The 15132-nt window shown below is 39.8% G+C and overlaps 1 protein-coding gene across 1 annotated transcript in view; it reads right to left on the reverse strand.

The window, feature by feature from the left end:
* FREM1 (FRAS1 related extracellular matrix 1) overlaps window positions 1-15132 on the reverse strand; it is a gene marked incomplete at its 5' end in the record, with an annotated part of 47835 nt that overhangs the window by 24370 nt on the left and 8333 nt on the right. Inside the window, 8 exons of the mRNA XM_010137047.1 lie at window positions 2141-2405; window positions 3167-3362; window positions 5608-5749; window positions 8967-9111; window positions 10738-10966; window positions 11780-11976; window positions 12933-13118; window positions 14305-14502. Of these exons, the coding sequence (XP_010135349.1) occupies window positions 2141-2405; window positions 3167-3362; window positions 5608-5749; window positions 8967-9111; window positions 10738-10966; window positions 11780-11976; window positions 12933-13118; window positions 14305-14502 (1558 nt within the window). The remainder of the gene's footprint in view (window positions 1-2140; window positions 2406-3166; window positions 3363-5607; window positions 5750-8966; window positions 9112-10737; window positions 10967-11779; window positions 11977-12932; window positions 13119-14304; window positions 14503-15132) is intronic.

Here is a 15132-nt window from a genome sequence, read left to right on the forward strand (position 1 = left end):
ACTCTCAGGCACAGTTAGGAGAACATGTTGCATAGTTTGATTTCGCTATTACCAACTTTTCATGCTTTCTGTAGTTTGATGGCAACAGAGTTGGCTGTAGGACCTACCATCTGTCATGGCATTTAAAAGATAAAAATGGAATCATAAATAGTGCCAGCTCATTACAAAATCAAGCCAGCGTGTCAAAATGGAGGACATTAGCATGTTCTTTTAGTATCCTGCTGCCAGCATCTGATGTTAAGTTGCTAATCGCTTGAAGTCATCTGTCCAAATAAGCACTGCCAAATCTTTCTTCCAGGCCAGCAGCACCAAATAATACAGGCAAATTTATGTCTGAAGGAAGTACTTCAATGGAAAGTAAAAATCTGATCAGTTAATCCCCCCCGTAATTACCCATATAATTAACGTAACCATTCCTTATTTAAATATTAATAATATTCTGCCACAACATTTATATCTCTACACAAAACCAAATTCTTTCCCAAATTATAAGATCAAGGAACATAAATTATTGTGATTCAAGTACTTATTGAATATCAATATTTATCAAAGCATCATAACCTTACTTTTATAGGGCTGAGTTTCTAATTTGGTTCTTAGCCATTGGCCTAAACAGAAGACATTGGGTTTATCCACATGCACAGTTTCCCTAAAAATTTTTAGTCTGCTTTCGTTAGTGCGGTACAGAAGTCATAGTGATGCAAGCCACTCCTACACTGCCCAGCCTAGGGTTGGCATGACTGAAACCTTACTTATCTAAGTTAATTCTAGTTTTGGTAATAGTGTTTCACAAATGAGAAACATAAAAGCCAGAGAATATTTATTCCCTTTTTCTGTTATGAATACAAGTAGATCAGACAAACCACCTAACTAGAATCCCCGCCACATTGGATTTAGTGTAAGGAATAGTTTAAAATGTTTGAAGTGAGGAAAGTCCCCAAATTACTTTTGGATTAACTCTAGATAATGTCACCTGCGCTGTCCTAGTGTCATAGGGAGGTTTATTAGATGTCTCTCTACCCCACCGCTTGACATCCCTGAAAAAAAGCTCTCAAACTGGATGGCGTAACATGCTTCTGAGTCTTCATATTGCATCATGCAAAATGTCATTCAGATCAGGAATCTATTCATAAGAGAGCGTAAAAAGGGGTCTTTTCTGAATTGCAACTCTTAGGAGCTAAATCCTTCATTTTTCTTAGTCACAAATGAAAAAAAAATAAGGTTTTATTTTTGTGTGGAAAATTTGAATTTTACAGAAAGTCCATTTTCTTTCAAAAGCTGTTTTCAGAGGAAATTGCCAAGGCTAGCAAGAAGTTATCATTCTTCCTTTAGAAACATTTTTCTTATTTCTGAGCTTTTTTTTGCCCCCATGAATTTCATCTTTTTTACAAAACTTGCCCCAAGACTTTGAGCAACAATGCATCTACTCTGTCTTTACCTGCTGATAGCCCATTACATTATTCCACTCTATAACCACAGGAGATTCATTTAAGAACAAAATAAGGAAATATTCACTTTAGGATTGCTGGTCTAAGGAGAAGTTTCAGAAGTAGGTGAAAGTAAACCTAAATATCACTAGGCTGCTGAAATGGGCCTATAGGTAACCAGGTTTACCCCCTAAATCCAGTTGTCTCCATGAATTTCCGAGCTATGGTAGTATCAGAAGAGGTAACTGGACTGGTTTTCAGTATGTTCGAGAACTACTTACGGATTCTAAAAACGTGGAACTGAATGAATATATTAAGACAAGAAAGCAGTTATTTAATACCTGGATGGAACAGTTCTATCACATCTATCTGTAGCAAGAAACCAAAGAAGAACTCCACTAAGTATGTTCTTAGTCCTTCTCACACACTTAAATCTTAATAGCTGTGTGTGTTTGTGTGCTATAATAATACTGAAGCTGATATCATTGAATGAATGTGGTCTACCTACAGTTTCAACATTAATGAGAAAATGCATTTATTACCAAAGCAGTCACAGGTATGTGTATTATAGTAAAAATATTTTTGTTAGTGAGAATTCCCACAGAGCTTCCACCTCTTTTTAATAATTTGTTTGGGGTTGGTTTATTTGGCAGGTTTTTTTAAATATCCAAGAAATTCAAGGGGAAGATTTGGGGAGTGGTGTTATGCCTTACCTGAATGTGTCTTCAGGAACAGCTGCCTTTGTGTTGTGAACATAGCAGACTATCTGTCTTGCTACATCCATTTGACTAAAGCTCATAATAGGAATGCCAGGATAGCTGACATACTCTATTTGTCCGTGCCGGGGTGGAGAGGTTATCACATAGAGGAGCTCCTCTAGCTTGTGTGTACCATCCTGTGCAAGGAGGACATCGGTTGTAATGTAGCCCCTTTCCCCTTTTGGCACTCTAATGGGTTTTGTGAAGACAGCAATATCTCCTGCAGGATAGATAACACAACACTAAAAAAGGCATGAATTTTAAGTTGATCTCTTAGGCATTATTTAGCCACATGTGAACCATTACCAGCAGAAAAATCATAGGACTGTAGGATTATAGGGAAATTCAGGCTGGAAGGGTGATTTTCAGGATGTCTATAGTCCAACCTTCTGCTTATGCAGGGTCAGCCATGAGATTACCCATAACCAGGTTGCTCAGGGCTTTATCCCATTGGGGATTGACAATGGCCAAGGATGGAGACAGCACAACCTCTCTGAACCTTTGTTCCAGTCTTAGCAGTGTCAGGTTAACTTGATCTGATTAAGGTTTCTGATAGGGATGCAATAAAGGAAGAGAGACCCTAAGACTAGAGCACGTACCTGGGAGACAGAGCTGTTCTTGAACAAAGTTCTGGCTACGTTATGACATTCTTGCCATTTTTCTGTGCTTTGATTTACTCAGACATAAAGCTAGTTTTGGAAGGATATTTTTTTTTTTTTTTTCAACTATATTTGAGAATTAGCTGGGAGTCCTGGGAGGCCACGTGCAACACATCGCCTTAGGTAGAACCTTTTCAAATCCCAGGACCACTTCTTCACTGGTAGAAACATCAGGGCTCTGGCCAGCAGTGAAATCTAAGCAGACAGGCTTTTGACATCTGCAGGGCCTATATAGTGCTCAGGGAAGGATCAGGACCTGTATTCAGAACATCTTTGTTTTGGAAACGGGCACTGTAAAACAACAAGTCTGAGAGATCTTTACCCTTCTCCATGTCCTTGATATTTATATAGAAGTCCACGGATGGTGATCTATTGTACCCATCCCAGAGATAAAATGTGAAGCTGTCTTGATTCTTGGAACCTATAGCTCCTGTATGGACATATCTAACAAAGTTCTTATCCACTTCTTCCTGAGTGCACTTCATTCCAATTTGGAGAGTCATCCAGCCTTGGCCTACCTGGAAAGAATAATCATTGCTCATTAAACAGACAGTGTCTCATGCATCCTCCCCAGTTAATTGTGTTTCTTTGCAGTTGTGTACAGTTGGTGGTAGCTGGCTGGCTTCCCTTCTAAGCTATAGACTCTTTCTTCATAGTATGTTTTGTAGGGCAGTAAATAGCTGGAGTTGTTCCCAAGCAGCTATAAGACTGGAGAAGATACAGTGATCGTGAATAAAATTGAATAAATGGAGTTTAGCCACCTTTACTCCAGGAAATAAATTTCTGCACACTTATCAATGAGACACCAACAAGATGGAGATGAAAAGTTTCCTGACCCAGTGTTCTGGTTTGAGTTGAAGCTTCCTTGTTTTGGGGAATGGACAAATAGGAATTATTCCATGCAGTACAATAACTCCGCATTTAATTGGTTAAGGGAGTCAGGTGAACATAACGTTATGTCGGGAGTCTTTAAAGGCAGCAGGCCAGGGGGTGTCCCTTTTCTGTCTCGGAAACTGAAACAAACGTGGTTTTTGTAACAGGGATGGACCTAAGTGAGATCTTGATTGAGGCTTTTAAGCAGCTCATGATAAAAATGCTGTATCCTCTGCTGCCTGAATCATCTGCCGACATAGCCGACATTATCTGCTCATAATCGGTGCTGTTTTATTCATTACTGGCATGGGACATGTTGCAAAGAAGACTTCTCTGCAGCCACTCCGAAGGAAAGAGGGACTATGTTTTATCTGCATGGAAGGTTTGCTTCAGGAGAAAGTTCCTATATCGAGAACTTTTTCGACAGGTGAACGGACTGGACTCTTCCTTCCCCCTCCCCCTCCACTGGCGTGGTGAGTTTGTGGGGGGGAGTTTGTAAGCGGGGATCATTCCGATCGGGAGATTTTATGTGTAACTGTACACTTTTATCTATTCTCCCTTTATCTCTTTCTCTCCCTTTTCCAGTCCGGTTTAACTTCAAAAATGATTTTACTTTGGGGGCGTTTTACTATTAAACTTTTCTGTTTCTATCTCTTTTATACCTAGTCTGCGTGTTATCATTTCCTTTGCCCTACTAAAGCCTTAATGAGCTCGTTAACTTGCTGATAAGCTGTAACAAGCATCAAAAGTTTCTCTTGTGTGTGGTTTGGCTGGTTTTGCTTTTCCAGCCGACACACTATTTTGTCGCATCTCTTTCGGTGGGAAACAGCCCTTTTCCAACCTGCAACACCCAGCTTTTGTTATCTATTTCTTAATTTTACTCAGCTGTTCTTGGTTCTATCCAAAACCATACCTAAAGGGATATCAGAAGTAAAACTAAGAGGAACTTCAAGGTAGCCCAGAAATTTAGAGCCTGAGAAGTCCCCTGATGGAAAAATGTGAACTGTCCAATAAAATGTCCTGCTTTTCTGAAGGTAGTATAGTACCCTATCGCGGACTAATCTGTGTATTTGACATTTAGCCTGCACTAACAGTGTCACTAGCTTTGGAGGAAAGGTTATCAAGGACGGAGAGCTTGAATACACATGGGTACTCTGAATGTTCAAACTGTCAGACTCCAGCCCGTAGCTGTCTCTTGTCCCAGTGGTGTGGGACCCCTTTAATTCACAAGTCTCCTGTTATCCAACGATTCTTGCAGGGATGCATCACCAAAACGATTTCCAAGCTCACAGGTCTTAGAAATGGATTTATTTTCTATTATATATGCATGCATATATATAGAGGCATTTTTTCTATCTTTTGTTCCTGTGGCTTTCCTTTGGTCAATAGATGGTCATCTTTCCTTCCATTTCTGATCTTATTTTCTGTCTTTACTCTTGCTATATCCTTTCCATCTGACTCATTATTTAGTACTCACTCATTCACACACGTCTCACTCTATTCTTTCCAAATCCTGAACTAAGTGAAGTAATGGCTTACTTGTCACTTTTTCTTGATCAAGGACTTCCCCCAAACCCCTCTCAGCTTTGGTGCTTGGGTTTTGCTCTCCGTGGGCCAATTCTCTCAGCATCTCTCTCCATTGTCAACTCAGACTATCTGCCATGCTTTCCACCCTCCCTCTCCTCCTGTTGAGGTTGTGGCTTTTAGTGTTAAAGCCCCTGGGATAGAATCATTGTTTAGTTCAAAGACTCTTTCAACAATCCAACTGGCCACAGCCATCTACTTCAAAACATGACAGACATTTCTGAGAAAAGGAAGATGAACTTCATTCTATCTTTAAAAGAGGGAGTTCTTCACATGCCCACTTTTTGTTAAAGAACAAAGACTAACCTTGAGCTGAAGCTGACCGTTTTCTGGAAGTCTTTCAAATAAGTAGTAAATTCTCTCCCTGGAGGTATCTTTATCTTCTGCTGACAGAACAGCACTAGAAATGATTCGAGTTTCACCCATGTTCACCTCTATATCATCCTTCCTGCAAAAATAAAAAGTCATGTATGAATGCAATAAAAGAAAAGTGACATTTCCAACACTTATTTTCTCTGCCAAGAATATGGATTACCCAGATGCTGACATGAATGACAGCTGCAGAAAGAATGGAAGGAGGGTGCCTATTTCAGTTTAAAACAGGAAAAAAGGCAAATGGGGTAGACTAGCTTTTCCTTACAATGGTAAAAAACAACAGAGCAGATACCAACAGCAACCTGGAATTCACCATGTCTGCCTGGGCCTATTCCACTTACCTTCTTACAATTTATGAGAGAACAGTGCAAACAAGTAGACTTTCCTATATAATTACTGCTGCTGCAGACCATAGCAATACTGGCTCTAATGAACTGGTTGTCTTTCAAATGACTAGTCTGTCACTGCTTGCCTTAATCTGTAAGAGACCTAACTAGCTCCTCCTCTGTGCTCCCAATTGCAGAATTTTCCTGGGTTCTTGATTCAGAAAAGTAGGTTAAAACCGCCTGTTCCTTGGCAAAAATGGCCACCACTACCCACAAGTAAAATTTGAGTTAGCTGTGGGGAAAAAGATCCCACATAGTTTGAAATTTGTGCAGAGTCTTGCTCCTGGATGATTCTCAGATCATGTCTCCTCTGTTTCTGTTCTCAGCTAGTGATCACCCTCCAGTTTGTCTCTGCACATCCTGCTTTATCATTTTGCTGTTAGCTGTCTTACATTTTTGCAGTATAGCGCCCAAACAGTATCATTAGAAACAGAAGTTTCAAGGAGGTTGCAGAGATTCAGCATATTCAGTCACCCCAAGGGACGGGACCCGCTCAAGTTAATCTGCCATGGGGCCATGGAACAGCTTGGAAAAGGACAGACTCTTTAGACATCTGAGCAGCTAAGCTCTGGCTTGATGCAACTAAGCATGTGCAAGCCATGGTATTTCAAAGGCCAAATAAAGATAGATTTTCACAAGAATTGCTGAAGACAGATTCTTCATATAACAGGCCTTTCCTTTGCCAAGCTGCAAGTGCCTGCTTCAAAGCAGAGTCACAACTGAGATTTCCAGAGAAGAAGTTGTGACAATTGTTTAGTGATTTTGGAAAATATATTTATTATTCTCAGAAAGAGAAGGGAATTTTTTTTTTCCTGAAGTTTCATATTCAAACTGATATGGATATGAGGCATAGATATTTAATGTTTGGCAAAATGAGAACAAAGAAAATGAAGTCTTTTGACAAAATATATCAAGTCATATTAATGATGGATCAGGCAACCTTAATGATTTCCCCATACTAGTTATAAACATGGTGGAACTATGCAAACAGAAAAAACAGGTGTCTTGCCCAAAGACTGTACGAGCCAGGAAGAGACTATTCAAGCAAAAACCTAAGTGAAGATAAACACCTTTAGCTATACCCTGAATGCTGTCTAATCCTAAGTCATTTTTCTGCACAGCAGTTAGTTGGTTAAATCCTTCCAGCACCCACATGTCTCATCTTGAGAAGAAGCATTCAAGGGGCATGTGTGAGGGCCTTACATTCCCCAAGGGCACTCCTTGCTACAGGACACAATCCAAGAGGTGACAGATTGAGGTTTGGGCAATCACTATGAATGAAGGCCAGAGCTTGCCAGCCAAAAACATCCCATTCCAGAATCTGATGACCATAGATAATGGAGATAAGAGCTGAAAGTCCCTGGGGTGGAAAAGTGCCACCGGATCAAAAGGCGAGAAAAAGTTTACAGGTACCTACAAATGTTCACCTGTAAAAAAGTGCAGTAGTAGCATAAGGGAGCTCCTACCCTGCAGCAAAGGTGTGGTGACTGAATGTGGCAGCTAAACCCCTTCAATGCCACACTGAACATGTTTCCTTACTTAACTGCTGACAGCATACTCCATCTCAGGGGAAGAGTAACAGTTAAGAAGCAATAACTTCTTATAATGAAATATCTATTTTGCAAGTAGATGGCTTGCTATGTGCTACTCTTCACCACGGGAATGGCAAATGGTGAAAACTAACACTGCTAGACAAGGCAGCAATAGTTTCTAGATCCAGCTGGGTAAAGATAAGAACACTTGACTTCTAGATCAGCTTCCTTCAAAGAGAAAGAGTGGAAAATGACATATCAATCCTTACCATGCAAGGAACAAATAGACAATTATCAATAATTATCAGTACATTATATGAATACATAAACGGCACTCTTTATTCTAACTAGAAATGGACTTTCTCTCTTGTTAACATTAAGTGGTTCTTGATAATCTTTCAAGAATAAAACCAACATTTGGTAATGCGGGAAGCTCTACACAGTAAACAAAACATTTAAAATCCTCTGCAATAGCAAATTTAGGTCTAACCTGAAGGTAGGCCAAATATCCTGAGGGATATTTGGAAATTCCCACTTTAGTGGCAGCCTGTTTAAGCTGTGAGTCATATCCAAACAGTAACTGAAGAGTTTTGGGGCTATACCCCCATCTGCCTGCCTGAGGCTGGAAAGCAGCCAGGAGGACGAAGGCCGTGATGCTCTGTGAAAGGCCGTCAGCTAAAATATGGGGATCCCAAAGGATAAGCTCCTTGTTAAAATGTCCAGGAGGTTCGGCAGTCTCACAGCCAGCTGCCTATCTGCAAATGGTCTGCCAGGCAGTTTCTGGCCACATCTAATTAATTTATGATGCCTAGTTTTGAACTACAAGAGAGGTTAGCATGTACCTTTTCAGGAGCCGAGTTATGGCTGAGCAATAGAGTTATGTAATAAAAAAGAAGAGAATCATTAAGCTGAAAGGCTTTCCCCCGTAAGGCAAGGACACATAAACTCTATGAATTCTCTCATGATGAAATCCAGAGCTGCTTTCAAAGAGGTGTTCTAGACAGGCAGTTGCCCCAGGGAGAGGGAAAGCAAAGTTAACTGCAATCAATACCATCTTGGTCAGTGGCATGCAAATATCAAGGCTCTCTGGCAAACATCTTGAAGTAAGCTGTGAAAAACAAAATAAGCATGTCCCTCCCCCTTTTCCCCCCTCTATTCTTTAGATATTGAGCAGCATTAAAGCATATCCTTCTTTTTCTAAAAATGTGTTTTTTAAACAGGCCGATATAGACCCACATGGAAACACCTGTAGTGACGTTAGTCTGGGGAGAGGTATCCTTTCCCCATCAGTCACCAATTTGCTGTTTTGATTTTTTTTGGATGGGTTTGTCTGAACTCATCCCTCTGTTAGAGATAGGAACATGTGGCTTACTTGCTCAGCACTGGTTTCTCATCATTAACCGGAATGACCTTTACTGAAATGGTTCTGAGGACTTTATGTTTTCCATCTGATAGCTGGATTTTAAAGCTGTCAGTGAGGTTTTCCGAATTGTCATGCATGTACATCAACTTCATTCCTGTGCAGAGGGCAGAGGGAAGAAAGAGAAGAGAGAGGGAGGGAGAGAGAGAGAGGAATGGAAAAAACAAATAAATCTGAATCCTGCAAGATCTTTTACATCGTTTCACTCTGCTTCCACCACTCTTCTTTCACCATCCCTCCCCACATGCCCTGGTCACACCAAGCTTGTTTCAGCTACAAGAAGATGAGCTTTGCGAGCCACTGCTGTTCATTAATCTCACAACATACTATTGACTCAGCCTGACCTGAGTAAGGATTCACTCCTTTCACAAAAGGGTCTCTGTTTGTCTGAAAGAAGCACAGTTCTCCTCTCCTCATTCCAATTAATTTTAACAGTGACCACTGAGAGTAGTAGACTATCGGGCAACAAATTTCTGACCCTTTAATCCTCAAGGAGCTTTAAACAAGCCTTGGAGAGGGCAGCTGGCCTGGGGGCTGGCAGCCAGCCTTAGGGCTAGCAGTTGGCCTTCGGGCTGGCAGCTGGTCTTGGGGCTATGACTATGGACAATCAGAAGATTTGGGCTGGATGTGTCTTGGTCACCATTGGGGACAAGAAAAGAGAAAACTGAAGCAAGTGGAAAAGTCAAAAGCAGGACTTGGGAAGGCTGAGGAATTTAGGGTGGAGACATATTTCTGAAGGTTCACATTGGACAACCAGAGACAAGATAAATATTTCCTTGTTTTATAAGGACTGAAGAGCAACCCAAGTGGCAGGACTGAATTCTTGTCCGTCTTTATATCGATAGATGCCATATTTCACCAAATGGCCACAGTCTGGAAGAATCCACCATATTCTTAGCAGTGTTTTGATTATATGTACTTGAAAGAACTTCGCTGCTTCAAAGCTGGTTAACTGATCATGTTAAGCTACACGTATGTGATGGTACGATGAAGGTATATATTGCAGCCTTTCAAAAGATCAAGGAGGATTACAGGAAAGATGGAGACAGACTTTTTACCAGCGACTGTAGTGACAGGACAAGGGGTAAGGAAAGAAGGTAGGTTTAGATCGGACATAAGGAAAAGACGTTTTACAGCAAGGATGGTGAGATATTGACATAGGTTGCCCATGTGGATGACCCATCCCTGGAAGAGTTCAAGATCAGGTTGAATGGGGCATTCAGCAACCTTGTGTATGAAAAATATCCCCACCCATGGCAGGGGAATTGGACTAGGTGATCCTTAAAGGTGTCTTCCAACCCAAACTATTCTACGATTCTATGGTTCTGTGATTCTGTGACCATTTAGAGACATTTAACCCATGACCATTTAATGTGTTTTTAAATGAGTCTCTGTCTCTGTTCTAGGTACTGTAAAGTATTTTGAAATCTGTTTGCTGATATGTTGCAATATTCACTTTATTATTTCAGGGCAGATGGCCCCCTAGTCATATTAATACCCTTTCTGATATGTAGGCCTCTCAAGGTGATTTTATTGACAGAGTGATTTTATTGATCCTAAAATCAATAAGCAACATTATCTTTAAATACGTTACCTTATATTCCTAAACATTGTGTTGGAAATACACATAAGGCAAGTTAAAAAAATAAGTCATGAATATTTCTGTGCCACCTTGCCTCATTAGAGGAACCAAAAATTGATGTCAGAAGAATGCTGCACCTACCATTCTTCAGTAGCTCCATGGAAAAATCATGAACAAGCAACCCATGGCTGTGATGATCGTGGTTGATTAAGTGTTTATATCGTAGAATATCATTCCCTTGAACTCCATTAATAAGGAACCCGTACCAGGGCCTCTGCACAACCCCAAATACCAAGTGGTCTTGAGGCACATCCAGATCAATCGCATTGATAACAGAGAGATCCAGTTCTTTCATTTCCCCCTCTTGAACCTGAAAGTGACAGAAAGAAATGTCCAGTTCTTTTACAGAAAAAGAAATTATAGATTTTTAACATGGTTTCCTAAGTAGGGTATTTTGAGTGTAACTCTTTGTTTCTTCCACCTGTTTCCCAGCTTTTTAACCAGCTATTTATTTCCACAAGTTTAAGAGCCATATAATAGTAAATGATTATAGTGATGGCAAGATAAGGTGAGATAAGGAGTTGTTATCTGCCTCAATTAATAGAAAAGCTATAACATAAGTAAACTTCATATTAAGTGCTAGGGAATGCACAGAGGAGAAAGTCTTCAAATACACAAATATGTATAAATATATATATAAAAATACAGATGCGTATAAATTTTTACACTTATATGCACTTTTAATGTCACAGTAAGATAAGTTTACTCTGCCCTACCATGGCGGTCACAGAATTATTATTCACATCAGAAGCAGTCTTCAGAGAGGGGACAATTTATGCCAGGAGCATTAAAAAACTCTACAAAAAGTTATAAAAGCCCATGAGAAATCAGAAGCATAAAGATCCTTCTGCTTTCTAGATGGCTTATTAGTTTAAAGATTTGAGTCTTTTTTTACTTAAATGCAAGTTACCAAACAGAGCTCTGCACTGCTCCGGTCCCACTGAAACTCTGTCTTACAGGTTTACATGGGATTTAACTGGGCTATTTTCTGAACTAGGTTGAACTACACAAAGTAAGGGAAAGACTCAGCGGAGCAGGTCTCAGAACAATGTTCTTGTTTATATTAAAGAATGTTTTCTGGTATAAAATAATCCTGTGACAGGCATTTTAATTCATTCCTTACGGTAATATTCCTTGCTATGAATTCTGGGACTTCATCATTGGTTGGGTTGATCAGTACGAAAAACTGAGTCTCTGCTGAGCAATGCACCCCATCAGTGACATAAAGTACAAAGTGATCTGCCGTTGGTTCCATTCGCATGTGCCTGGCTTGTACATAGTTTATGTTCAGGGCTTTCAGGTGCTTCAGCTGAAATGAAGCTAGAGATTTTAAAGAGATGATGAGTTAGTTAGTTAGCACAATCTTTTCCTGCCTTCTGGTCTTACATTTCATAAAAATACATGAAACTATCTCTTTCTTCAAAGAACAAATAACTTGGATTTTGTAGTTATCAGTCACGTTTTGGCCAAAAGTTACACTGCACATTACCACAGGACACATGCCCTTCCTCTGAAACAAAATGCATCCTTCTGCTTGTTGTGAGACTCTGCAACTTCAAACTTCTCAGTTCAGTCTGCAGAATGAAGCCCAAATAAAAAGACCCAAATAAGAGGTGGGAAAAGATCTGACATCTAAGTAATCATGTTGATTGTTATCTGACTGATAGAAGAGTAAAAGGGACCAACAGGCTCAGCCAGTTTGGGTGTCCAACTGGAGACACTGGTAGTAGCTGGTGGCATTACAGAGCATGTCACAATCTGTTCTGTTGAGGATGAAACTGCCTTACAATGTCTGAAGGTGGAAAAGGGAGAAAGGCCAAGTCTGTCAGTTTTGTAACTTTGGCTTGGAAATATTTGAAAAGCCGGCAACACAGGCTTTAAAATTCTCAGCTACGGCATTTAATTGACAGAATTATAAGTGAAGGGAAGCCTTGCACGGGACAGTGAAGGGAAAGGTAGAGAGAGAGAGATTGGTGAATCATATCTGCACTTGTAATATATTGCAGCTGGAATGCATAAAACGAGGATTGGCTTGTTTACTTCCAGTGACAATCCTTCACGTTTGCAGAGCTGCAGTCTTGAACCCAGGACACAGTCTCTCTTTGAAATCCTCCCACATAGTCCCACTGCTCTTCGTTTGCCAGCACCTTTCTCCCCCAGTAAGCCCTCAGGTAATGCACGCACCTCACCAGAGCCCACCACACAGCCCTCCACAAGTCCACAAGTCCTCTGTATTTCGTCTGCTTGATTACCACATGTGGTTAAGACTTGCTTACCTATACTTATGCCAATGTTGCTCTTCTCAAACCCAGGAGAAGGCAGTATATTTTCAATGTAACCAAACTGGGGAGGAGAAACCAAGACAAACTCTAAGTCATCTGCAGTGGTGTCAGGATCAGTGGCAAACAAATGGTTGGTGGTAAGGGCTGCTGCTGAGCCCTCCTCTACCACAAACCTTGCACCTGCACACAAACAATATGATAAGCATTATTGCATATTCATCCCTTTTTACCATTGTTTTTGATCACAAGAATGGGAATAATAACCAAGGGGGAAAAGACAACAAATACTGAGATACTGAGGAGTTTTGCTCTAGGGTTTTTTTCTCTGCTCACGCCATCATTTAAGTAGAGAGGAAGGAGATCATGAAATTATTTTACTGGTAAGTTATTAGGTATGGTTTATGTGCTGCTCAAAATCAGTTGGTACTTCTGTTTGTAGGAGCATTAATTACATGAGAGCTGTTACAAATTGCGCATAATGAACAATTTTTCATGCATCACTACTTAATTTCCCTGCTGGGGCAATGTTTCATTTCCAGAACATTACTTGGATGAGAGCCTGCAAATTACAAAACTACTCATACATATGCTTAAATGTTCTCCAAGATGTATAACATATACATGATGCTTACAAACAAATGACACTGAAAAAGACAGAAAGCATACCTTTAATAAGTATACTATAGACCTCATCCAAAGCTCAGGAATTCAATGGAAATCTCACATAGTGGGCTGTTGTTTGACTAAATTTACTATGACCAACACTAATTCCATTTTAATTGAGTATTTTCAATCCTGAAGAGTACTAGTGAAATTGTGGCTTCACATCTATTCATTTGTTTCATTATATATATAGCCTAAATTTGTCTTCAAAATTCACTAACAGACTCATAAGTAGGTAATAAAAGATTCTCTCCTTTCATATAAGGGCCAGAGTCTAAATTTCTCTTGAATACTTTACAAGCAGAGGTATATAGATACTCACGTTTTTGCATTTTATAAACCTGACAATTGTTCACTACCTAAGTTCAGTTCAAGGACAAGATATTGATTGCTTTTGCCCAGACATAGCTTACATATGCAGCAATGAACATGTATAGATGAAAGGGAGCAGATCTGAGCGCTCTTGTTTCTAACCACATGATTTAAACATGCAGCTGAACAGCCACAAGCTGCAGCTGAATTTAGTAGTTGCACTGTACTAACAAAAGAAAAAAATATTGACAGAAATTCTGGTCCAAAACTATTTTATGCTGATGTTAACTGACTCTTTCTAATGCTGAGAAACTAACAAACACACTGAGTCCTTAGCCGTTACAGTGCTGCACAGCCCACAGTAGAATGCTACAGTGAGAGGAGCTTTCACCAGTTGCAATTGATGGAGGCTGATTGTCCACTGGAAGTACAGTGATGTTAAGGTCATATACTGGAAATGGATCATGAAGCGGAACTGGAGGAGGAAGAGGTCCATCATAACAGCAGTCTTTAACATCTAGGCCAGCCTCAGCATCAGAGACAACAAAGGTTAAGATCTCCGTGAAAGGTGTCAGACCAATCTCTCCACCTGGAAAAAACGTTGCAGTTCAGAAGAAAGGTTCTACCAAAACTTCATGAAGAATAATTTTGTATCCTGCAAGGACAATCTGAAGCATTCGGAGTCGGAAGAAGAAAACAACAGTAGAATTACTAGGATTCTTAATTCCAGCTGGTAGGAGTGCTATTTGGTTAGGAATCTGGTTTATTGTTTGTAATTAATTTTAACCAGCTTACATCTATTCTAGAATAAAAGGTTGTAGAAAAGTATATAACTAATTTAGTATTACTCATAGTCATTATTATTATATATTATAGCAATGTTATTATATTATATTGTAATTGTAACAAAATTGCTAATAGTGCTCATGATTCTGTTCATTGTGGACTAAGGAATGTGCAGAATATACATTTGTGCAAAAAGATAGTTTTTTCTTCATTCCTTCTCAAAGAATGTAGGAAAAGATCTTTCTTTTCAATATAAATACTCTCTCTGTGACAAGTGGTAATATTGTATGCCTCTTATATGTATGTATTCCTATATGCCTCTTATCACAGACTCGTTATCATCTTGTTGGAAGACACCTTTAAGATCTTTGAGTCCAACCGTTCACCTTGCAGTGGCAGGGTTCCTAAACCATGTCCCTCAGCACCACACCTA

The sequence above is a fragment of the Buceros rhinoceros genome, unplaced genomic scaffold, assembly GCF_000710305.1.
Source record: "Buceros rhinoceros silvestris isolate BGI_N320 unplaced genomic scaffold, ASM71030v1 scaffold2475, whole genome shotgun sequence".
NCBI classification, from domain to species: domain Eukaryota; kingdom Metazoa; phylum Chordata; class Aves; order Bucerotiformes; family Bucerotidae; genus Buceros; species Buceros rhinoceros.